Raw genomic sequence first — 26136 nt, forward strand, 5'->3', positions numbered from 1 at the left:
TGATGCTACATTGCCCCATTCTTTAATATACAAAAAATAAAAATGCATCTAAAATTTTATGATTATACTGGTTTTAATTTTTTTTGTGCAGAAAACAACAGAGTGGGCTTTATTAATAACCAGCGTACTTCTAGAGGCCATGTCTGCAGTTTTTGATCAGGTGGGGCACGCGTTGACGGGCATGGTGATAGCATTTCTCGCTTTGTTTTTTTCCAGCCTTGATCTCATTTTTAAGGCACGAAAGGAAGGAGTTCAGAGTAGCCAACCCTTTGGTGGTCTCCTGGAGTATTTTGGACTAGCAGATACTGTCTGGCAATGCTTTAACTCCACCATGGGGTATATTTATACTCAGAATAATCAACAGAATCCAATAAAGATGTGTTTGTTACCTTTTATGTTTGCGTCGTGCGTGCTGATTTTTAAGTTAATCAAGCGCCGCACATGAACCATTGGTTGAGCTTGGTGTGTTAGAGTATTCTACAAATATTTTCTCTATTTTTAAATGGATTGATTAACATTATTTGTGCGCTGACTGATATTGATAAGTTATTGGACTCTGAAATGCGCCATGCCTGCTGTTGGTGGTGATAACGATGCCTCTAAGCTAGGATCAAAGCAGATTTTTATTGTTAAATTATTATTAAAAAATCATCTCAATAGTTTAAATTTTTAAATAAGATTCTAGGATATGATTTATAATATTTTTTAACACACTCCTTCAAGTGAAAATCTTTTGGGTTTAAAACTTGTACAGACCCACATTACTTTATACTTAATTTTTACCAAATAAATAAGGGTTGTGAGATTCAAACTCGTGACCACTTGGTTATGAAGGCTCTGATACCATGTTAAAGAACCATATCAATTTGATAATTTAAGTTTTTAAATAAAATCCTAAATATAATTTATATTATTCATTATATGCGGATATTCGTAAACCTATTATATCATGTAAAAGCTTTCATGATTCTCTTGATTTTAGTCTGGATTTGTATTTCCTAAGCGAAACCGCTGGGTATGAAATCACTGATTGTGCCAATAACTGAAAGGCTTGTCAAGTGTTCTTTTGTTTAACATCCATACCATCAATATCCCATCATTTGGTTTTTCATGATTTTCTTGATTTTATCAGTTTTTCCTGCCACACATCTTCCTCTCACGTAGCTTTACATTTCACTTCACCGAGACAAGGTCAGGTTAAGAGTCTACTGGATGCTTTGGAGTTGAGAATTCTGATAACAACTCTCATTATGTTCTTCATTTTTGTTTCTTGGGAGAATTTATATGCACTGAATGTACTTGAGTTTTAGAAAAACAAGCAAAAAAGATGAAAATACAGTAACTTAATGACAAGAAAACAGGGCAAAACACCTATAATTTACTCGATAGAACTATACAAGGTTGTAAATGTAGTTGTTTAATCTTCCTGTGGTAAAACTACATAAACATACTAGATGTTTACAGTTTGCTGGCTCAGAATCTCCTATGTGTTCTTATGAAGTTTGTTGTGCTTATTTGGATAAGAGTTGAGCATGCGTAAACTCCGGCCAAGCATAAGCTTGTTGAAACTAAGAGGGCGGCTTTCCACTGCCTTCCAAACACTAGAATAGCTAATGCAGTCAATGCAAGAGAAATGGCAGAGAGAGCTTTTTTCCAAGTATTGAAAGCTTTGAGAGCACCACTGCATCCTTTGCAATGAATTACATGGCGAAAATATCGATTGGCCAAATTGGGAGCATGCATCGTCCCAGTGCCACCCTTAGCTGGGAAAGAAGCTGAAACTCCAGCAACAAGACCAGCTGGTGCATGTTCTACAACAGCTGGTAATCCGGGTAAAGAAATGGTGTTGTGCCCGAAATGGTAAGGCATTCCATGTCTAGTTTTGTCCATCCATTTCCTGTATTCTGCTACCCATGTATCTGAAGATCTTAAATTGAGATACAATTTCTTTGTTGGGACCTTTTCTTTCATTAAAACTTCGTTCTGGGATGACAAAAATCCCATATCTTGTTCGAAGACTGTGCAGTTGGTCTGCATCCCCTCTGATGAAAGAACCATTCGGGGATCCAATTTGCTATTTGAGGCATCGCTGCTCCTCCAAATCTCACAATAAGCATGGATTTTCCTTGTCCAGTTGGTCTGCATAGGAAGTGGCCAGAGAAGTACTGTTTCACCCCCTTGTTAGCATTATGGAGACAAGCAATGCCCCACCTCCACTATGTGCTTAGTGGGAATACCTAATCTTTATTAAACACAAAGTGGAGGCAACGGTGGGCATAAATCATGGCATGATTTATGCCCTTCACTCATCCTTGTATATCTATGTATGTGCTTTGTGAAGAGAAGTTAGAATAGAAGAGTTGCAGAGTGAACAAACACGGAGAGAACAAAAGAGAAGAGAGAGCAGTAGAGAGAACTTGAGTGTAGAGTTGAGTTGAGAAGCGTTTTCTCCTCCTCTTTGTTTGTATTGTTTCCTTTGAGTGTTTAATACAAACCAGTAGCTCCGTGGAGTAGGCAAGTTGCCGAACCACATAAATTGTGTGTGACTGAGTTCTGGAATAACCCCAACAACTGGTATCAGAGCTTGTTCTTGAAAAAGAAGGTGTTTGATCCAAACTCAAAAATCAAAGTTCTCAAAACGTGTTTTTGAACATACCATAGTGTATAGGACAACCGGAAGACTTCACTGGTGAAACCTCGGCGAAGAACCGACGTCCAGATTGCCCACGCGCACCAACGTGTCATACGCGTGACACGTTCCTTCTTCGCCTGGCTTTTGCAAAACGGGTCGGGTTGACCCGCCACAACATCACATCTGTACGGTCACGGCCACACCATCCTACCATGTCGTCTTGCCACATCATCACCCTGCGTTTTGATCCGGTGCGCCGCAGACGCTAATATTCTGACACGTGGCTACATCTGCATCGTGGATGATTGTTTGATCCGATGCGACTCAGGCGTTAATCTTCTGACACGTGGCTACATCTTCACCGTTGATGAGTTTTGATCAGGTGCGACACGAGCGTTATCTGCTGACATGTGGCATCATCTGCACCGCTGCTGAGTTTTGATCCGGTGCGACGTAGGCGTACTCTTGCTGACACGCGGCTACATCTGCACCGTCCGTTAATCCAAAACTTTGACTGCTAAAATCTGATCCATCCGAAGTCTGATTGGGGTGATCTCAGTGTCATTTCCAATTTTTTTGGTCGTTTCGGACACATCCGTAAGGTCCGATTTGGCAGATTCACATCGGAAAAATTTTAAAAATGGCAGATGCAATTAAGGCTGTTGGAATTGAAAAATTTGACGGAACAGATTTTGGATACTTGAAAATGCAAATTGAGAATTATCTATATGAGAAGAAACTTATTCTTTCCTTGTTGGGGAGCAAACCAGAAAACATATAAGAAGAAGATTGGCTACTTCTTGATAGACAAGTTCTGGGCATTATCCGGCTATCCTTATCAAGAAGAGTTGCTCACAATGTTACGAAGGAAAAATCCACTGCAAGATTGATGGAAGCCTTGTCTGGGATGTATGAGAAGCCATCAACAAATAATAAAGTGCACCTGATGAAAAAGTTGTTCAACTTGAAGATGGTTGAAAACACTTCTGTTACACAACACCTCAACAACTTTAATACCATCACAAATCAATTATCATATGTTGAGATTGAGTTTGATGATGAGATTCGTGCACTCATTTTGCTAGTGTCACTTCTAAGCAGTTGGGAAGGCATGAGGACAGCCGTGAGCAACTCAGCTGGAAAATCCAAACTGAAATATGATGACATTCGAGACTTGATTTTGGCTGAAGAAGTGCGAAGGAAAGACTCAGGTGAAAGTTCAAGTTCAGGATCAGCTCTTAACATCAATAGTCGAGGGAGAAGACAAGATAGAGGCTTATCTAGAGGTAGATCAAAATCAAGATACATAAGTAAAAGCAAGTTTGGATCCAGAAAGCAGGTTGAATGTTGGAATTGTGGCAAACCTGGTCATTTCATGAGGAATTGCACAAAACCGAAGAAACCTGAAGCTGACTCTACAAACGCTACCACAGATGAGGTACAAGATGCTTTAATTCTTGCTGTACAAAGTCAAATTGATGATTGGATTCTTGATTCTGGTGCTTCATTCCACTATACATCATACCATGAAATGTTGCAAAATTATGTTGGAGGAGATCACGGTGTAGTCTATCTAGCCGATGGACAACCACTGAATATTGTGGGTATAGGAGATAGTGGTCATTCAATACTTTTTGCTGGAGGTATGTGGAAAGTATCAAAGGGAACGATGGTTTTAGCTCGTGGAAAGAAAATCGGCACCATGTATATGACCACAAGATTTGCAGACATCATTGCCTTTACTGAAGCAGAAAATCAAGCACGACTATGGCATTGTAGACTTGGCCATATGAGTCGAAAGGGGATGAAGATACTTCAATCGAAGGGAAAGCTGCCAGAGTTAAAAAATTCGATCTAGACATTTGTGAAAGCTGTGTTCTTGGAAAACAGAAGAAGCTCAGTTTCTTGAAGGTTGGCAGGACCTTAAGACCAAGAAAGCTAGAACTGGTACTCACAGATTTATGGGGACCGTCTCCAGTAGCATCTCTTGGAGGTTCTCGGTATTATGTGACTTTCATTGATGATTTCAGCAGGAAGGTATGGGTCTATTTTCTGAAAAATAAATCTGATATGTTTGAAACATTCAAGAAATGGAAGGCTATGGTTGAAACTGAATCAGGTCTAAAGTTGAAATGCTTGAGATCTGATAATGAAGGAGAATACATTGATGGAGGCTTCAAGGAGTATTGTGCTATCAATGGTATCAGAATGGAAAAGATCGTTCCAGGCACACCGCAACAGAATGATGTTGCTGAACGGATGAACAGGACCATCAATGAATGAGCTAGAAGCATGAGGTTGCATTCAGGGTTACCTCAAACATTCTGGGCTGACGCAGTTCATACCGCAGTTTACTTGATCAACCATGGACCATCATTTCCTTTGGAATTCAGATGCCCGAGGAAGTATGGAGAGGAAAAGAGGTACAACTCTCTCATTTGAAGGTCTTTGGGTGTGTTTCCTATGTTCACATAGATTATGATGCTCGCAACAAGTTAGATGCCAAATCCAAGAAATGTTTCTTCATTGGCTATGGTGATGAAGAATTTTGATTTCGGTTCTGGGATGATCAGAATAGAAAGATTATCAGAAGCAGGAACGTGATCTTCAATGAGAAAGTTTTGTACAAAGACAGAGATAGATCAAGTGTAGAACACAGAGATGGTTGATTCAGATACAAGTCCATAAAGATCTGAATTCATAAGATTAGAAGGGCTTCCCGATGTTACTAAGCAGAACAACAATCAAGAGTCTTTACAAGAAGATTCAAGCACATCTGTGCCCACTACTACACAAGAAGATGCAGAGCCAATTGAACCAGTTGTTCACAGGTCTTCGAGGACGATAAAGCCCCCACAACGGTTCACACTTTTACTGAATTATATTTTGCTGACAGATGGTGGTGAACCGCTAACTTATGAAGAATCCTTACAAGATGGAAACTCAAGCAAGTGGTAGTTAGCCATGAAGGATGAGATGAGTTCGTTGTTGAAGAACAAGACTTGGGAGCTAACAACATTACTTGAAGGAAAGAAGGCCTTTCAAAATAAGTGGGTTTACAGAGTGAAGACTGAGCATGACGGAAGCAAACGGTTCAAGGCAAGACTTGTTGTAAAAGGGTTTCAACAAAAGAAAGGGATTGACTACTCTGAGATATTTTCTCTAGTTGTGAAGCGCACAACAATCAGAGTTGTTCTAGGGATAATAGCTGCAAAAAATTTACATCTTGAACAATTAGATGTAAAAACAACATTCCTTCATGGTGATTTGGAGGAAGACATTTACATGCAACAGCTAGAGGGGTTTGTAATGCAAGGAAAAGAGAATCAAGTCTGCAAGCTACAAAAAAGCATATACGGTTTGAAGCAAGCTCCAAGACAGTGGTACAAGAAGTTTGACAACTTCATGTGCAGTTCGGGGTACACAAGATGTCAAGCTGATCATTATTGCTATGTCAAACATTTTGACAACTCCTACATCATTCTACTATTATATGTGGATGATTTGTTGATTGCAGGATCCAGCATTGAGGAGATTGATAAGCTGAAACATCAATTGTCAAAACAGTTTGAAATGAAGGATCTAGGAGCTGCTAAACAAATACTTGGCATGAGAATCATTAGAGATAAAGACAAAGGCATACTAAAGCTTTCACAAATAGAGTATGTCAAGAAGGTTCTCAACAAGTTTAGTATGGATAATGTTAAACCAGTAAGTACACTACTGAGGAATCATTTCAAGCTCAGCAAAGATCAGTCACCAAAAACTGAGCTAGAATGTGGATATATGGATAAGATTCCATACGCCTCAGCTATTGGCTCTTTGATGTATGTTATGGTCTGCACCATACCAGACATTGCCCATGCAGTAGGAGTTGTAAGCCGATATATGAGCAATCCTGGAAAGCAGCATTGGGAGGCGGTAAAATGGATCATGAGGTACTTAAAAGGTTCATCGGAAACTTGTCTCAGTTTCACAGCCGGTGCTTTAAAACTTGAAGGTTTTGTAGACGCTGATCTAGCAGGAGATGTTGATAGCAGAAAAAGCATTACAAGATATGTATATACTCTAGGAGGTACTGCTGTTTCCTGGAGTTCTACCTTGCAAAAGATCGTCGCTCTTTCAACAATAGAAGCTGAATATGTTGCAGTCTCAGAATTTGCAAAAGAGATAGTATGGTTGCAGAGTTTCCTGAAAGAATTGGGCAAGTTGAATGGAAAGGGTACTTTGTATAGCGATAGTCAAAGTGCAATCTTCCTTGCCAAGAATCCAGCATTTCACTCCAGGACTAAGCATATTCAGATCAAATATCACTTCATCCGACAACTGCTAGATGACGAACAACTAATGCTAGAAAAGGTTTGTGGAAGCAAGAATCCAACTGACATGTTAACCAAAGGAGTTACACTTGATAAACTGAAGTTGTGCAAAACTTCAGTTGATCTTCAAGGATAAAAGATAATTTCATTGTTTGTCTTCAAGTGGGAGATTGTTAGCATTATGGAGACAAACAATGTCCCACCTTCATTATGTACTTAGTGGGAATACCTAATCTCCACTAAACACAAAGTGGAGGCAACGGTGGGCATAAATCATTGTATATCTATGTATGTGCTTTGTGAAGAGAAGTTAGAATAGAAGAGTTGCAGAGTGAACAAACACGGAGAGAATAGAAGAGAAGAGAGAGCTTGGGTGTAGAGTTGAGTTAAGAAGCGTTTTCTCCTCCTCTTTGTTTGTATTGTTTCCTTTGAGTGTTTAATACAAACATGTAGCTCTGTGGAATAGATAAGTTGCCGAACCACGTAAATTATGTATGATTGAGTTCTGGAATAACCCCATCACCCCTTGCCATCAATGAATTCTCGGTTATTGGATAGGACACAAGGGGCTTCAAACCGTAAGAAGTTTGGCAATGCTTGAGCATCCCCCCACCCCACCAGCCTGCAAATCCCCGGTCAGTACGTTCAGTCACCTCAAAACGTAGTGGCTGGGCATTTTCCCTTTCTGCTGACAGGTCTGTCCTATCGTGTGAGATTGGAATATGTGCTGGATCCATCAGGTTTTCCAGAAGTATGGAGTGATCGTAGGGAAGCTCGTGGACGGCGGAAGAATCTTTGAAACCTGGCCTGGCAAAGTTCTCGAACCAGGGTAGTTTATTTATGTTTGGTTGTGATTTCGAGGACATCCACACCCACGCAACTCCTTGGGATTCCCTCACCTCATAGGTTTTGACACAAGCTGACTGAGGAATTTTAGCATTTGCAGGAAGCTGTAGCGAAGAAATTCACTGCCATCATTAGCTAGGACATGAGGAAAGACAAGGTGGGCATATCATTATATGAGAGTTTTATAAATTAATTTTAGGTGAATATTCCATGAAAAAAAGATGCTCTTGACCCAAAAAATCTTGCGAAAAGTCGTTGCTGCATGTTTCCGAGTCTGCTTTGAAGTGTCCAAGAAACGACAAGTTTGGAAAATAAAGATCCGACAGTCTATTTCTTGGAGTCAAAAAGCAAGTCTCCTGTAATCCAAGTTCATGAAACACACCGCAGGTCTCTACTAGCGAGAATGGATGCTTCCATATGTTTTAAACTTAAAAACTCGTTGCTATCTGTTGTTATATTTTAGTGATTAAATATTATTGCTAACATGCTATATATAGCAATTGATTCTCAAATATAATAATTTGAACCACTGTAAAATTTCTGGAGATTTATTCTCAAAAGCTATCATATTGTGTACAATATTGGTTCATTACACCAAAGCATGATAGATCTTGAGAACCTATGAAGCTTTCATGTATTTTCCTGACATGAAATTATAGAAACTTACAAGAAGTGCAATCTTTTGCTACTTACAATTAATCTACTGTGCGTTCTTATGAAGTTTGTAATTCAATATTTGCAATAGAAGCTGAGCATGCATAAGCTCCAGCTAAGCACGAACTTGCTGATACTAAGAGAAAGATCTTCCATTGCCTTCCTGATGCTAGAATGGTCACGGCAGTCAATGCAAGAGAAATTGCAGAGAGGGATTTTTTCCAAGCCTAGAAGCTTTTGACTGCAATAGTGCATCCCTTGCGATGAATTACGTGTCTGAAATATCGGTTAAACACATAGGGTGCTTGCATCGTTCAAACATATCCCACCTTTCGCCGGTGAAGAAGCTAAAGCTCCAGCAACAAGACCAGCTAGTGAATGTTCTACAACAGCAGGTACTTGGGGCAAAGAAATCATGCTGTGTCCGAAATGACAAGGCATATGATGCAGGATGAAGCTCAAAGATAGTAAAACAATCACAGAAAATATAGATTTGGTGAGCGAAAAGGGATGCAAGCTTGCATCCTAAATTAACAATCTATTGTTCTCCTCCTAAAAAGGTTTACAATATCATTTATAGCCTGGAAAATACCAACCTAGACTAGGTAACAATATCAAAATTCTAAAACATAAAGCCGAAATAACATAAGAAATCCGAGGAAATAAAGGAAATTTGACAAAACAAGATATTTACAGCCTAATTTTGGGAAATCCATGTAGCGGATTAGCCACTAAAGGGCTACCTTTTAGAATTGGATCTCAAGAATCTTCTGTAAAAATAAGTAAAATTCAACTGTTGAATAAAAAATTATGGTATTCTTTAGCCACTATACTTGTCCAGCACAGCCAATCCTTTTTTTTTTTTTTAAACCTAACTATGTTCTATTATTCCATAAAAATATTCGCTAGACCATTTATATAACCAGTTTGTATCAAATACCTATTTAGCTATGACATACTCAGCTGACTGCTTAGAAACCTTATGCTAGCCCTACCACATAAATTTGTTAATGTTCTTAATCATGACTTCATACAACTATTAATCGTAGTGTAAACAACTAAAAGGGAAAGCATGCTATCAAGTATCAACTAAACTAAGCAGCATTCTCCTTCATCTTTCCATGATCTATATATCTTAAGAATACGGATACGAATACTAATATATGCACAGTACTTGTTACATTCTCCACTCTCACGCGTGAGGACTTAGGAGCAAGTCAAACCTCTTTTCAGTACAATTGATGAGAGAAGTTCTAAAGAGGTGTCATTTCACCGTTATATTGTCTAAAAAAGTATTTTTGATGTCGTTAAGGTTTTGTTAGGATACTGCCACGCACCTGACAAGATAAAATATAAAGAATAGAATAAAATAAAATATAAAATATAAAAATTTATATATTTTATTTAATTTAGCTATTTTCATAGATAAGTATAAATTTTTTTTTATTAAGTAATGTAAGAATTATAATTTTTTTATTAATTAATAGGAAAAGAAATAAAACCTCTTTATTATTAGAAAAAAAACATTATTTACTCTTTTATAAATACTTTTATAATTTTGATGGATTATTTTTTCTTTTTTACTTTATTTTTCTTCCCTCCTGTAATACATACAAGGCTTGCACCGAAATGGTGCCTACCATTTTTGACTGAACGGTAAAGAATGGCTTCAATTTCTCCCATTGATTTAGGTGTTGGCTTCACAGTTTTTTGGTGTCAAGTTGCTTTTTTGTCTTTGAATTATTTTTTAAGTTATTTGAAAGCATAATAAGCGTGTTTATTTTATGTTGTTTTTCAGAATAGTATTTGATTACTGTGTTGGAGAAACCAAAACGAAGACAAAGGAAATAAGGAAAAAAAATTAAAATAAAATTATATTTGATAATAGTATACAAGATAGCGCTGTTAAATAATTAAGAGCAAGATTGCTTTTGATCCTGAATTTCTAAGAAATTTCCTTGGCATTTCCAAGCAGAAGCAAAACCGCGTGCTTATTTATTTTCATGTCACCAGGCTTTCTTAATCCCAGTTCAGTTGCTCCACGAAGCGGTTCTTTGGCTATAGAAATTTGGTTTTCTTTCTCTCTTAAACCCTGGACGGAGGCTGATTAATGAAGTGAAGATCACGGGTAACTATCATCTCCCTCCCTCTCTTTGCATTACAGGACAGTCTCCACTCTTCAGGCTGCGCTAACATCGTCTCTCTCAAAGCACGCACCGATCGAGGTATCATCGTTATGCTCTATGATCCTTTTTTTCTTCTTATTTCTTGCATTTATATGGTGTTTTCTTCGTTTCCAGTCATCTATATGTGGCTTCTGCATTTTCCCGTGTTAGTTATTTTCTTTTGCGAACTGTTTATCTTTTCTATCATGTATATCGTTTTCTTTCTTGTATGTCTCCCTTCAACGTTTTTCAGGCAGAACTTCATATATTTAATGGAGTTCTGTAATCATCAATAAAATTTGATTATTATATATAAAAAAGCCATCTGGATTTGTTCTTCAAGCAGTAAAGAGGGGGGGGGGTGTTTTTCTGGGTTGAGACATATATATTGCGTCATTAGATGTTGCATTTTATCAGAGATGAGTAAGTCTCGCCTGAATTATTTGGGGGAATATTTCTGCATGATGCCAATAATTTGTCTCTGTCAATAAATTCGTGGGGTATTGAACAAAGATTGTTTACGAGGTATTTCTGCATGTAGTGTTTAGTCATTATCGTGCGAACCTCCACAAATAAGGGTGTATGTTCGCTTGCCCGTCTTTGTTTCTTTTAAGCGTCTGAACCTTCAAAAACAAGGGCATAATGTTTACTCGTGTGTGTGTTTATTGTTTAATGTATGGGCTTTCATTCTCCTTTCTACGGCTTAAGTGCTTGCTGCATCACCATGTTTTCTCTGTCAGTTTGACGTTCTGTTTCTATTACATATGGTTATTTATGTGGTTTTCAAATAGGCCTAGCATTGGTGCTTGAGATATGGAATACATGTTATTGTATGAGCAAGTCACTTGTTATCGACAGATTTTTGGGCATTCAAATTTGAAGATGACTAAACTTGATGCTGTAATATTTGTTTAGAATTTTGAAACTGATATCAAATAGAAGAACAATTTCATGTTTTCCTTGTTGAATGGCTTTTTCAAGCAGATAACTTGGTAGATATTGCTAGAGAACCTTAATATTCTATCCTCTAAATGTTCCTTTGTTACTATCTCTTTTTACGTTTTCAGTTCTTCCTCTGATTTCTAATTGTAAGCTGCATGCCTGATCTGGCAGAAAAGGTCCATAGGCTGACAGATTTTAAACCTCTCATCCCGGACACAAGCTATTAGGTAGATATCCTGGTCACAAGCTAGAGGAATGGACAATCAGACAAGCCCCAGGAGTAGAGGAAGTATAAGGATCTCTACCTCCGAACTTCGCAGACGTGCAGTCCAGAGCAACGAAGAGAGTTTGTTACCCCCGCCTCAACGTGCTCCTCCTGGCGAGCTTCCTCCTCCTCTTGTCGAGCGTCCTCCTCCTCCTCCTCCTGTCGAGCTTCCTCCTCGTGTTGCCAAGTGTCTCGAGCTTCCTCCTCCTCAGTATAAACACAATGCGGTTGGATTCTAGAACTCCCATTTACTCCTCATTTCATCACCATCTCAATTGTGTTTATGGATCAATTTTTTGAAATTCTAAGTTTCAAACAACATGTTGTTTTGGGTCCTTACAGAGGGGGACACCACCCAGACACACCTCGGACCACAAGGCTCCTCATGTGCCACCCGTTGAAAATGGCTCGGAGGCTCAAAACCAATCTAAAGTGAAAGATGAGCCTACTCCTACTCCTACTCTTGCCCAGCTTCGTCTTTGTTGTCCTTGTCCTTCTCGTCGTTATCTTATTTCTCTTCGTACTACTATTACTACTACTATTCCTACTATTGACCCGCCTCCTCTTCCTCCTGCCCTTCCTCTTACTACTACTATTACTATTCCTATTCCTGCCCCGCCTACTCCTCCTCCTCCTACTACTACTACTCCTCCTGCCCCGCCTACTCCTCCTCCTCCTACTACTATTACTATTACTACTCCTGCCCTGCATTCTCCTTTTATTCCTGGCTTGGAGGCTCAAAACCAATCTGAAGGGAAAGGTGAGTCGAGATTACAGCAATCTGCTCAAGCTCAAAGCAATGAGGTTGAATTCTACAACTCTCCTTGTTCCTTTCTTTAATATGCAGAGCTAATGACCTTGGGTAATGTGATGCTACATTGCTCCATTCTTCTAATTTACAAAAAAAAAAAAAAAAAAAAAAAGCATCTAAAAATTTTATAATTATATTTGTTTTAAATTTTTTGTTGCAGGAAACAACAGAGTGGGCTTTGTTAATCACCAGCGTACTTCTAGAGGCCATGTCTGCAGTTTTTGATCAGGTGGGGCACGCGTTGACGGGCATGGTGATAGCATTTCTCGCTTTGTTTTTTTCCAGCCTTGATTTCATTTTTAAGGCACGAAAGGAAGGAGTTCAGAGTAGCCAACCCTTTGGTGGTCTCCTGGAGTATTTTGGACTTGCAGCTGCTGTATGGCAATGCTTTAACTCCACCATGGGGTATATTTATACTCGGAAGAATCAACAGAATCCAATAAAGATGTGTTTGTTACCTTTTATGTTTGCGTTGTGCGTGCTGATTTTTAGGATAATCAAGTGCCGCACATGAACCATTGGTTGAGCTTGGTGTAGTAGAGTATTTGTTACAACTGGAATAATAACGGTTACAATTATTCTGTTACTGCTAACAGAATAATTGGCACGTGGGGTGAGTTAGATTCAGTTAGTCGTTATCTGTTAGTAAGCATGTCATACATGACATGAGGTTATAAAAAGGGAAAGCAGATGACTTATAAGGCACACAGAGAATAATAAGAATTCCTTTTTTCTGAAATCTCTTCCTCTCCTTCTCTGTTTTTTCTTCTATTTCTTCAATCTTGTTAAGCTAAGCTTAACAGTATTCTACAAAGAATTTCTCTGTTTTTGAATGGATTGATTAACATTATTTGTGCGCTGACTGATATTGATAAGTTATTGGACTGTGAATTGCGCCATGCCTGCTGTTGGTGGTGATAGCGATGCCTCTAAGCTGGGATCAAAGCAGATTTTTATTGTTAAGTTATTATATGCCTAAACCTATTATATTATGTAAAAGCCTTCATGATTCTCTTGATTTCAGTCTGGATTTGTATTTCCTAAGCGAAACCGCTGGGTATGAAATCACTGATTGTGCCAATAACTGAAAGGCTTGTCGAGTGTTCTTTCGTTTAACATCAATCCCATCAATATCCCATTATCTAGTTTTTTTCTGGTTACCTGACCACACATCTTCCTCTCACGTAGCTTTACGTTGTTTTTCACAGAGACATGTTCAGGTTACGAGTCTACTGGATGCTTTGGAGTTGAGAATTCTGATAACAACTCTCATTATGTTCTTCATTTTTGCTTCTTGTGAGAATTTATATGCACTGAATGTACTTGAGTTTTAGAAAAACAAGCAAAAAAGGTAAAAATACAGTAACTTAATTACAAGAAAACAGGGCAAAACACCTATAATTTACTTGATAGAACTATACAAGGTTGTAAATGTAGTTCTATAATCTTCCTGTGCTAAAACTACAGAAACATACTAGATGTTTACGGTTTGCTGGCTCAGAATCTCCTATGTGTTCTTATGAAGTTTGTTGTGCTCATTTTGATAAGAGTTGAGCATGCGTAAACTCCGACCAAGCATAAGCTTGTTGAAACTAAGAGGGCGGCTTTCCACTGCCTTCCAGACACTAGAATAGCTAATGCAGTCAATGCAAGAGAAATGGCAGAAAGAGCTTTTTTCCAAGTATTGAAAGCTTTGAGAGCACCACTGCATCCCTTGCAATGAATTACATGGCGAAAATATCGATTGCCCAAATTGGGAGCATGCATCGTCCCAGTGCCACCCTTAGCTGGGAAAGAAGCTGAAACTCCAGCAACAAGACCAGCTGGTGCATGTTCTACAACAGCTGGTAATTCGGGTAAAGAAATGGTGCTGTGCCCGAAATGGTAAGGCATTCCATGTCCAGTTTTGTCCATCCATTTCCTGTATTCTGCTACCCATGTATCTGAAGACCTTAAATTGAGATACAATTTCTTTGTTGGGACCTTTTCTTTCATTAAAACTTCATTCTGGGATGACAGAAATCCCATATCTTGCTCGAAGACTGTGCATCCCCTCTGATGAAAGAACCATTCGGGGATCCAATTTGCTATTTGAGGCATCGATGTTCCTCCAAATCTCACAATAAGCATGGATTTTCCTTGTCCAGTTGGTCTGCATAGGAAGAGGCCCGAGAAGTACTGTTTCACCCCCTTGCCATCAATGAATTCTCGGTTATTGGATAGGACACAAGGGGCTTCAAACCGTAAGAAGTTTGGCAATGTTTGAGCATCTCCCCCACCCCACCAGCCTGCAAATCCCCGGTCAGTACGTTCAGTCACCTCAAAACGTAGTGGCTGGGCATTTTCCCTTTTTGCTGACAGGTCTGTCCTATCGTGTGAGATTGGAATATGTGCTGGATCCATCAGGTTTTCAAGAAGTATGGAGTGATCGTAGGGAAGCTCATGGACGGCGGAAGAATCTTTGAAACCTGGCCTGGCAAAGTTCTCGAACCAGGGTAGTTTATTTATGTTTGGTTGTGATTTCAAGGACATCCACACCCACACAACTCCTTGGGATTCCCTCACCTCATAGGTTTTGACACAAGCTGACTGAGGAATTTTAGCATTTGCAGGGAGCTGTAGCGAAGAAATTCACTGCCATCATTAGCTAGGACATGAGGAAAGACAAGGTGGGTATATCATGCAATGGAAACTCAGCACATTTAATGAAAACAGACCTGAGGTATCTTGACACAGTTGCCCTCCCCCTCAAATTGCCAACCATGATATAGGCATTCCAGTCTTCCATCTATCAACTGACCTTCTGATAGTTTAGCTAACCTAAATCAAGTAGAGCCAAGTTCAAGGTTTTGTCACTTGTACAGCCCACATCTTAAGATCTCTATCATTTCGCCAGTGTTTCCCACAGAAATTTTGAGTTCGACTAACGCCATAGAGCAGAGAAATCTTTGCCATCAAATGCAGATGATCAATCAAAGTTCAAGAATTTCTGTTCCTTACCATTAGCAATACAGCATCCCCATATATTCAATTTCAACAGACCACACACGCAACACTTAGTTCACGGTTTATAGATGTTCAAATGTGCAGCAGTTTATTTAATTAATCAAAAACTTCTTTTAATCATGCAAATAATCTAATCCCAAACCTAAACCACTGCTTAAACTCCCAGCAAGAATTTCCAGCTAATTTCACTATATATCCAGCAAAATCCTAAAACCAAACAAGAGAAATCACAACAAGAACATCAAAACAAGAAACTAAGAAAAGAACCCGAATGCCCTTTTCTTGGATGTGAAATCAAAGCAAGATCCAACTTCTAGTACTCAACACAAGACAAGAAAACTTGAAACATACATGTGATAAGATTTATTACCTGTGGGGACATCTATCTTCAAAACAGCGAAGTTCACCCTGTCCATCTTTATACAACACTACCTGCTTATCAAACACAGTTAGGCCTAAAGGAGCATCATCTGGTACATCCTTGGTAAGATAAAGTGGGTACCACTCTTCTGTCCAATCATAGTCTGCCACCTCTCTTTCTCCCCTCCTTTCCTCCTCGCTAGAAGGACCCACAAGCACTAAGTGATCATCATTATCCTCTCCTTTACTCTGATCCTCAATTGATGAAGGTACGGTATTACTACTTGTAAGATCTGTAACTGCATGGCACTTAATAGACCCTTGCTGCTGCTTTACATGTATTGGCCTCAAGGTTTTTCTTGGTTTAGGAGTGAGGGAGAGGGGATAAAAGGCGAGAGGCTTCGAGAGGGAAGTGGTGTGAGAGAGAAATGGGAATTTAAGGATAGGTGAAGCCATGATGCATGCAGGTGGTTCTGTTACTCTAGGGGAAGAGACAGTGAGAGAGGTGGAGAACAAAGTAGAGAAAATGGAGTCATGCGGAGAAGGGAGAAGAAGAATTGATGAGTGTCAAAGTGAAAGACATGACGTTGCTTGCAAGATGCTTGCACCAACCCTTACCACACAATGGTACCAGACAGTAGTCAACGGTAGGTATCATAGTGACAGTTAAACTGAGCAGTTTCTTAGGAAAAACTATAACTCAAATTGAATCTACAAAGAATTTTTTTATTTCAATTGGATCTGAGTGTTTATAGAAATTCTCAATTGAATTCTCCATCTAAACTCCTCACAAATTTTTAATAGGAAACTATGAATTTCCCATACACAAATTTAAAGCCTCTTATACCATGAAATTCTGTAATAGGGAGTTAATTTAGTATTACTAGGAGATGATGATATTAGTATTAATGAGAGAGAAAAAAAAATATAAAATATGTTTTTGTGCTTAAAAGAATATCAAGACCTAAGAAGTAATATTTTTTGGGGCTTAGCTGGGTGGTATTCCAAGCCCATCAAGAAAAATATTGGGCGGACACCAAGCATCTAGGCTAGGACTTCAACCCGAGCCCATCCAAATAGCTGGGTTTGGGTTTGGGCCAAAAATTAGGCCATAACAATTATATATTTTATGCTAAAAATGATATATCTTAACACCTCACTTTTAATTTAAAGTGTTATAAAATTGTATGGAGTTACCATCACATTCACACTCCCATTATACATGTCCTTTACAGGTCAGGGCACATATTTAAACAATATAATTTTTAAATAAAAAAAAAGATTTATTCAGTTTTTCTTATAAATAATCTCTTGATTTGAATGAAAATATATATTAAAAAAAAAAATTAAAATATGTTATGCATATGTACTTTGATCCATCCTTGACATGTAGATTCCACCATATATAACAACGAGAGGGCTGAAATGAAGCTTGCCGGCAAAATCCTCCTCCTTCATCCATTCGTCATTGAACAAGATTGTCGAATTTCCCCTTCCTCACCTGTTTTCACTCCAATGCTGGTTAGCTTAAGAAATGACTGGCTCCAACTCTCAAAGAACCTTCCTTGATCATTTGCTAAATCTTCTACTAGATTCCTCGTCCTGTTGTCGTCTAAAAGAACAGAATCTGATTGGAAAAGGCCTTTGCGGGCTACAAGGTTTCTGTAGTACTGGTTATCAAATGATGAGGATGTTTCAGGATCATTAACAACTGTTATTGAAACGCTTGCATCCGCTGGACATCTTTGCGTTAGCTCATTCGCATATTTCTTGTCTAGAGATGAGTCGATGAGTGTCAGCTTCCCCTTGGAGTTCTCTTGGAACCTATCTCTGAACGCGCTGCAATGAGCTGATCCTATAGTGTGAGCTCCTGCAAAGCAAAACCATTTATTTTAGTTTTTTTTCATCAACAGGTCTTCTGGATGTGACAACAATCAGTCGATATCCATGGTTCATGAGCTCGGTACAGCACGTCAAACGCAATCTCCGATCATCCTCTACTCGGTTAGTTGTTAGGTTGATGTCAGAAGCTACCATTCTAGCTATGGAGTGTTCTAACAAAGTTTTGGACTCGTTGTCACATACCTGATAGCACAACAAGGTCTTCAAGGGATAATCCTTTAGCTGTGAAGATGTTGATCATCTCATTCATTGTAAAAGTTGTGTCTATGATATTAGGTCTCACATTTGCAGCTGCAGATACCATCCCATCTCTCCTACCAGTTGGAATCTGAAGCTGAGGTCCACCACTCTGTTTTCATATTCTTCATTAATCAATAACCAATCACAGGAAGCATAGAAATGGACAAGGAATAATATGTAGTACCAACAAGGCAATAAGAGATATTACAATTGCAACAGCATCTCTAGCTGCTAAAGCGACAACATCAGCACAAGAAACAGTTCCTGGACAGAAGATTTCAAGATTTCTTTTAGCTGAATCAATAACTTGAAACCCTCCTAGAGACCTGTTCCCTGGATCGCTTCTCTCCGTCCCGTTTCCTTGCAGCAGCACAGATGCATCACAACCCTGTAAACATAACAAAAACTAACTCGAATTGAGGAGTAGCCACCAATTACATGGTATAAGAATATGATTCCAGTTATTCTGGGGTGCTGATAAATCAATTAATACTATCAGATCGCAAAAGGAGAATCCTATGAAGGAGCCCTTGATGATTTAAAACAAGCAGATAAAGCATACAAATCACAATACACTCAACGAGTGCGGTGGTGAGACTATTAGGCCTCTTCACAATACACTCAATGACAGATGTATACTGCAATAGCTCAATCTCCATGGCTACTCTAAAAAAAGTTTTTTTTTTTTTTTTTTTTTGCTTTAAATCATCAAGCAGTGTCAGTTTTCAATCATATATTCTTTGCGGGGATATAGTAGTGAAATGCCATATCCAAAATGCTGTTTTCTGGCACACATGAGGCAAATTCAGATAACACACTAAGCACCCATCAGGTGAGAAAGACTCACCTCTACAAAGCAGTCATGGAAAACCAAACGAACTAGCTTCCCTGGTATAGTAGGGTCAGAAGAGGAAGCTGATCTCACTGTGTTTGACACAATAAGTTCAGCAGCTGGGCATGAAGCTCCATAAAAGTTGAAAAAGAGACTAGCAGAACAAGGAGAAGAAACAACATATAAGAGAACAAGAGCCAGAAAGCTATACAAATGAGGTCTTGCAGAAGAGGGCACAGAGTTTGTCTCCATGAGGAGATTTTTTAGTGCTTTTTTAGGCAAACTGCACACACACACAGCCATCACTCATCGGTTATGCTTATGTTTTGCTCTTGATAATGATACTTCCGTGAGAGATTGATATTGTATCCTGCATTTAATGCTGCATTTACTTTGTTGGGTGATGCCTGGAGGTGGATGGGACATTAGACTTTAAGGCGCTCTTACAGCATTAGAGAAAGTGAAGTGGAAGATAATTTTCAACTTCCTTGTCTATTTAAGTTCTCACATGCCCTCATGCTTATTGGTGTCTGTGTCCATGCAGATCTTCTTCACATTTTAGCTCACTTCCTATGCAAGAATTTATTAGAATCATCTACCCTGTCACACAACTATAGAAACCTTCCACACCATACTTGCTAGTTGACTGACCGGAGTCTTCTTGTTGGCGAACCTCGTGATAGTCCCCAACCTTTAAGAGCAATCTCCCAAAATTACAAAACCTGGCTTGTTTTGATAATATAGAATTTATTATCATATGTTAGAAATATAATTGAGATCTCTTATAAGTTGGAATTTATTATTTTTTTTGAGGTTTGCCCTTTTTTCTCTTCCGAACCAGGTCAAAGAAAAAAAATCCAATTTTTAAGAAACAAGTTCGAGATGATCCATGATTAACCCGCTCAACAGTCAACCCTTGTGTTAGGTTTTATATCTATAATCCTAACCAGCAATTTTCCATTTTTGCTAGTTCGGTTAAATACGGGCTCTGTTTCTGCTCGTTTTTCCCTTTTAAGCACCTAATTGTGGTCCACAAACACTTATAAGCCAGCATCGGTGAAGCAGGACGAAGCATAAACCGCCACCCTCTTGCAAGGGGGACACGATGGGGGCTATCGATATTCTCCCTCTCCCCATGCAGTATCGAATTACGAAACAACAAACCTATTGCCTTTGTCCTTTATGGATCAATTACAAGTTAACCTGATTGACCCCGGCAGTTGACTTCACGACTGACTTCTTGATAACAGGTGGCCATTGTTTCCAGTGATGGCTGACATGCCAACTCTCTGCGGCCAAAACTTGTGTTTACAGGCAATGGGAGGCCACAATTCCAGGCCAAGCCTAGTCACCAGGAAAGGTTTGGCCACAGTTCATATGCATTTTCCATCATCATGAGGTAAAAGATTGGGTCACGTTCTTTGGATGCTTCATCGGTGAAGAACAATAGCTGTACCTACCTCATATTCATAAAAAGGGATCAATGAATGGAACGGAGCAAATCAAGTACATGCATCACCGGAAAAAACCACCATGGGCATGGATGAGGCATGATTCATCCAAGCAAATATATCATAAAGCTTTGGTGAAGAAAAGATGAATGGTAATACAAGACATTACCAATGTGTGACTTTCTGAATTACACTCATTTCCAGCATCCCATCATGAGCTTCTTCAAGTTCTTCTAATTCATCCACATCATCAATAGGAATTTCTTCACTATTACCAACAAAAGAACCTGCAGATCTGAAAATATTGGTGTCAGGATCAGGAGATATGAAACACCTTTCGGCTTCCAGACTACAGTGAATTGAACAGTATAAACAAAAAGATTTGAATTAATTTGTTAATCTTCACAGTAAGCATAAAAATAATTGAGTGAAAACAACATCCATTTTAGAAAATTCCCAAGGTTGTTTCAGCTAAAGTCTTATCATATTTACACTGATATTTGTTCAAGAATTTAAAGACTTGTATTCAAAATAACAACACCAGTATACACACACACACACACCACCTTAGCCAAATACCTCAATTATCACTCATATACTCCATAAAATTTAAGAATCTCCATGATCAATTTAAGTAATTAAAAGATACCAGAACGACAAATATTTATGACCGAAAGGACTAAAACGACAGAATTGGTCAAACTCAGGGTCGGTTTTGATACATTGCCTCCGCTCCCGCTTTACCGCTCTCCTTCTCTTCCAATTCGACCCAATCCATCTAGGCCCAATCACTAAAGCCCAACATAAATAAATCTCTAATGGCACATTCGTGATTCCACTCGTTCATCTCATCAAGCAAAAACCCTAAATTACAGACTGACTCGTATCTCACTCTTTTCCCCTCCTTCTCCAGTAAGCTGTGCAAACCTACCGTTTCTCTCCCTCCAAAACCTCCTCATTGTTGTTTCTCTCTCTAGTTTCTAGAGAGAGAAAATTGATAAACGATTTTTAGCTATGGGAGAAATATCATTGACTGAACTAGAAGAGAGAGCCGCTGCGGCTGGCATAGATCTCTCGCTAATCGATATTGATTCAATTAAACTTCCTCCTGGAGATGATTTTGGCGTTATTAGGTCAGTTTTTAAAGGATAAGTTATTTTACCTTTTTTTTTCTGTCTTGCTAAGTTTTGTTTGGTTGCTTAGAAAATATAGGGAAATTAGATTATTAATATTTTATGTAGCTTGTTTTTATATAATTTCTGAATTATTTGTTAGTGTTTTGTTTATTTATAATATTTTTTTTGTGAAAATACAGTAATTATATGTATAATTGATCTTGTAAAATCTGTGTGCTGTGTTTTAATTTTTCTGGTTATATATTTGAAAGAGAAGGTTAAATTTATAATAATAATGTAATTTTTATGGTTTAAGAGGCAATACCAGAAAGAAATAGTAATTATTAGTGAAATGAAACGCTGTTTGGGTAAATAGTTAAAAATGCTTGCCACATTTGTTAGTTTTATGAGAAATAATAATAAAGGAAAATAAATTATATATGTTTTTAAAGTAAATTACCGCTATGTACTTTTGCTTTGATTCTGACTCTTTAATTTACTTTTTTTTGGGCAGTGATGATGAGGATGTCTATCAAGAAGAACAGATGGATTTTGACTATGGGTTAGGGAACACTATTGTAGTTGATAATCTTCCGGTTGTTCCAAAAGAAAAGTTTGATAAGCTTGAAGGAGTTATCAACAAGATTTATAGTCAGATTGGTGTTATTAAGGAGGATGGCCTTTGGATGCCTGTTGATCCTGGGACTCGGAAATCTTTGGGTTACTGTTTCATCGAGTACAATTCCCCTCAGGTACTCATTTTTCCCTTGGTGTATATGTATTAATCCATCCATTTGCTTTCATTTCTTTGAATTTTTGGATGATTGTTATAAACTCTACTTTTCTTGCATCCATATGGTTAAACATGGCTTTGTGCATTGCCTTCCCCAAAATATCTATAGTGATAATGTTGCAGTAGAAATGTGTAATATATAAGTAGTATAGGTGGCGAGTATTGCTCCTGGCATATTATATTGAGCACACTTTGGGCATCTATGTTAATTGTAAGGGTTGGTTTTGGCCTGTGGCTGTTGAATGCTTGGATAGGTAGCAAGTAGTGTGCATGGCATACCATATAAAGCATACTTAGGGAATCTTTCTCAAGCAGTTGGCTTTTGCTTGGACTAATGAAAGGGCTGGCTAAGGTCATAATTAAAACTAGTTTTTTATTATTTTTTTTAAATGTTATTTGCTGACGAAACAGCCTTTAGGTTTGTGAGTAACCAGTCTAAGGTCCATGGCCATTTTTGTTTTGTTTTTTACTCGTTTCCAATTCATTTTGTTATGATTGCAGGAAGCTGAGCTAGCTAAGGAAAAGACAAATGGGTACAAGTTGGATAGAGCTCATATTTTTGCTGTCAACATGATTGAAGATTTCAATAGATTTATGAAAGTTCCTGATGAGTGGGCACCACCAGAGATCAGGCCATATGTTCCCGGGGTAATTAGTTCAATCATTTTTCTCATCCTTACCTATCTTCTTTTCTGCTAGCTTCATTGTTGGAAGATCTGATTTCTATACTCTGCAAAGTTTATCAACTTATGTTCCTATCAAAATAAAAATAACAAGAGAAAAAATTGTAACAACTAAGGCCATAAAAACAGTGCTTTGAACTTTGTGGAATTTACTTGGTATAAAATATTCTGTGATTCGTGTGTCATAAACAGGAAAATCTTCAACATTGGCTCACTGATGAAAAAGCTCGAGATCAGTTTGTGATTCGTGCTGGCTCAGACACTGACGTTTTCTGGAATGATGCAAGACATTTGAAGCCTGATCCTGTTTACAAGCGTGCTGTGAGTTTTTTTTTTCCTTTCCAAAATGGCTAGTTTCATTTTTCTCATCTCTTAGAAATTGCGCTGACTATACACGTTTGCCTTTACAGTATTGGACTGAGAGTTTTGTGCAGTGGTCCCCGCTTGGGACTTACCTGGCAACAGTTCATAGGCAGGGTGCTGCAGTTTGGGGTGGTGAAAGTACCTTTAATCGGCTAATGCGTTATGCTCATCCTCAGGTCTTTTTTTTGCCCTCTCCCATTGCAATTTGACATGGAATTTTGATTTCCTGTTTAACAATCTCCAACCTTGATATCATCTGTAGGTTAAATTCATTGATTTTTCCCCCGGTGAGAAATATTTGGTAACCTACAGCAGCCATGAACCAAGTAATCCTCGTGATGCTAATGTGAGTTTTTTTTGTTTTCTATTTCTCTGCTCCTAGTGGTGTTGTCTGTTTGCTTTTTTGTGGCACTGGGATTAATGTGTTCTTGGTGTTTAGAGGGTTGTGATAAATATTTTTGATGTGAGAACTGGTAAAGTAATGAGAGACTTTAAGGGAAGTGCTGATGAATTTTCTATTGGAGGAGCTGGTGGTGTTGCAGGAGTCTCATGGCCTGTTTTCAGGTGAGTTTTTTTCCCCGTGATATCTGCAATCCTGATAAAACTTCTCCCCCTTTCTTTTTAATGATTAATTTGTCCGTTTTCATCATTGATCATGAGGTCTGATTTAATATTTAATTTTTTCCAGGTGGGGTGGCGGGAAAGATGACAAATATTTTGCCAAAATTGGGAAGAACATGATCTCTGTGTATGAAACAGAGTCATTCAGCCTTGTAGACAAAAAGTCCTTGAAAGCTGAAAATGTGATGGACTTCATTTGGTCACCAACAGATCCTATTTTTGCTCTCTTTGTTCCTGAACTTGGTGGCGGGAATCAACCTGCCAGGGTGAGTAATTAGGTGTGAAATGGATGGGTCATTTTATTTTGCAAATAAAATAAAAAAAAAATCTACTTATGTTCTGTATGAATTCATAGGTGAGCCTCATTCAAATTCCCGGTAAAGAGGAGTTGCGGCAAAAGAACCTTTTCAGTGTCAGTGACTGTAAGATGTACTGGCAGAGTAATGGTGACTACCTTGCTGTAAAGGTTGATAGGTATACAAAGACCAAGAAAAGCACGTACACAGGATTTGAGCTTTTCCGTATAAAAGAGCGGGACATACCAATTGAGGTGTTGGAGCTAGACAATAAGAACGATAAGATAATTGCCTTTGCTTGGGAGCCTAAGGGCCATAGGTTTGCTGTTGTTCATGGTGACAGCCCAAGGCCAGATGTAAGCTTTTACTCAATGAGGACTGCTCATAACACGGGCCGGGTTTCAAAGCTAACTACTCTCAAGGGCAAACAAGCAAATTCTCTTTTCTGGTCCCCATCTGGTCGTTACCTAATACTTGCAGGACTTAAAGGTTTCAATGGTCAGTTGGAATTCTACAATGTTGATGAGCTTGAGACAATGGCAACAGCTGAGCATTTTATGGCAACAGATATTGAATGGGATCCCACTGGAAGGTAAATTTTGAGAAATTGCTTGACAGCATCAATCATGTGGCTATTTGGGCACATGATGTTGTTGTTTTTAAGCAAATGAAATTGGACTAATCCATATTTGTAATGGTAGATACGTTTCCTTCTTGACAGCCTGAATCAAGTTGATCCATTGTTACTAAACTTGTACTATGGCTATGATATTTGTCCTTGTTTGCAGGTATGTTGCAACTTTGGTGACTTCAGTACATAATGATATGGAAAATGGCTTCAACATCTGGTCTTTCAATGGAAAGCTACTTTATCGGACACTGAAGGATCATTTCTTCCAGGTAAGATCAATCGTGGAAATATTGGCCTTAATCAACTTTAATTGGTTGGAGGTATTGACACGGAAAATACCACCACTATCTTAGCGTCACCTTGATGGTGTCTTTATTCCAATAACTAGTATCAATGATATGTTAGTGCCACCTGATTGATTGAGAATGTGAAACATTATGTTACAATGCCCTTGCTAAAATGGATAATCTTCGTTTTGTCTTTTGGACCATTCTTGTTGGCCACTGCTAATCTCCTGTCAGTATCAACTTTGATTTGCATCATTCTTGTTTGTCCACTTGTTGATTTTCCATCACTTGTGACAGTTCTTGTGGCGCCCAAGGCCACCATCTCTCTTGAGTCCTGAAAAGGAGGAAGAGATTGCTAAGAACTTGAAGAAGTATAGCAAGAAGTACGAGGCAGAGGACCAGGATGTTTCTTTACAATTGAGTGAACAGGACCGTGAGAAGAGGAGGATGATGAAGGATGAATGGTACAAGTGGGTCAATGAGTGGAAGCTGTTGCATGAAGAGGAAAGATTGCAGAGGCAGGTTCTAAGGGATGGAGAAGCTAGTGATGAAGAGGAAGAGTACGAGGCAAAAGAAGTTGAAGTTGAAGAATTGCTAGATATTTCTGAGGAAATTCTTTCTTTTGAATAGGGACAGGAGTGATCGGTATTCATATATTCAAATCTCCGCCCCTATTCAGCCTGTTTTCTACTTCAAGCAACCTTGCAGATACTAAAAAAAAGCTTGGCTTCCAGGTCAACCTTTAAGTTCCGAGTTCCTTTAATCTTTCTGGTAGAGTATTTATCTTTATTTTATTTTTTTCTTGAATCCGGTTAGTCCTGATAAGGGCATCCCTAATTTTTAAAATGCTTCTCATTACGGAACTAGCCTGTTGGATATACTCAATTTTGTTAGTTATTAGTGCTTCAGTTTCCCATTTCCA

At 38.6% G+C, this 26136-nt stretch overlaps 4 protein-coding genes and 1 pseudogene across 7 annotated transcripts; 2 read left to right on the forward strand and 3 right to left on the reverse strand.

Moving 5' to 3' along the window:
* Window positions 1-1408: 1408 nt before the first annotated feature.
* LOC118050133 (protein TIC 55, chloroplastic-like) lies at window positions 1409-7907 on the reverse strand (annotated as a pseudogene).
* A 2482-nt stretch (window positions 7908-10389) lies between these two features.
* Window positions 10390-13373, forward strand: LOC118050132 (uncharacterized). Of its 4 annotated transcripts, none has more exons than XM_073410048.1 (4): window positions 10390-10676; window positions 11730-12050; window positions 12166-12627; window positions 12795-13373. In XM_073410048.1, the coding sequence occupies exons 2-4, from the start codon at window positions 11814-11816 to the stop codon at window positions 13146-13148; spliced, it is 1053 nt and encodes a 350-aa protein (XP_073266149.1). In that variant the 5' UTR covers window positions 10390-10676; window positions 11730-11813; the 3' UTR covers window positions 13149-13373. The 4 variants fall into 4 exon arrangements, with proteins under 4 accessions (XP_073266149.1, XP_073266150.1, XP_073266148.1 ...); XM_073410049.1 differs by having other exon boundaries at window positions 11735-12050; XM_073410047.1 differs by having other exon boundaries at window positions 11786-12050.
* Window positions 13374-13984: 611 nt separating this feature from the next.
* On the reverse strand, window positions 13985-16637 carry LOC118050166 (protein TIC 55, chloroplastic). The gene is made up of 3 exons (XM_035060410.2): window positions 16011-16637; window positions 15352-15454; window positions 13985-15250 (listed from the first exon to the last, which is right to left on the reverse strand). The coding sequence occupies exons 1-3, from the start codon at window positions 16454-16456 to the stop codon at window positions 14132-14134; spliced, it is 1668 nt and encodes a 555-aa protein (XP_034916301.1). The 5' UTR covers window positions 16457-16637; the 3' UTR covers window positions 13985-14131.
* Window positions 16638-17084: 447 nt separating this feature from the next.
* On the reverse strand, window positions 17085-19325 carry LOC118050165 (peroxidase 18). Its single transcript, XM_035060409.2, has 4 exons — window positions 18990-19325; window positions 18351-18530; window positions 18086-18251; window positions 17085-17870 (listed from the first exon to the last, which is right to left on the reverse strand). The coding sequence occupies exons 1-4, from the start codon at window positions 19275-19277 to the stop codon at window positions 17455-17457; spliced, it is 1050 nt and encodes a 349-aa protein (XP_034916300.1). The 5' UTR covers window positions 19278-19325; the 3' UTR covers window positions 17085-17454.
* A 1930-nt stretch (window positions 19326-21255) lies between these two features.
* On the forward strand, window positions 21256-26136 carry LOC118050164 (eukaryotic translation initiation factor 3 subunit B). The gene is made up of 11 exons (XM_035060408.2): window positions 21256-21558; window positions 22055-22292; window positions 22835-22981; window positions 23209-23337; window positions 23427-23555; window positions 23642-23725; window positions 23819-23943; window positions 24068-24266; window positions 24356-24888; window positions 25085-25196; window positions 25512-26136. The coding sequence occupies exons 1-11, from the start codon at window positions 21440-21442 to the stop codon at window positions 25842-25844; spliced, it is 2148 nt and encodes a 715-aa protein (XP_034916299.1). The 5' UTR covers window positions 21256-21439; the 3' UTR covers window positions 25845-26136.

Source organism: Populus alba, chromosome 6 (assembly GCF_005239225.2).
Source record: "Populus alba chromosome 6, ASM523922v2, whole genome shotgun sequence".
Classification (NCBI taxonomy): Eukaryota; Viridiplantae; Streptophyta; class Magnoliopsida; order Malpighiales; family Salicaceae; genus Populus; species Populus alba.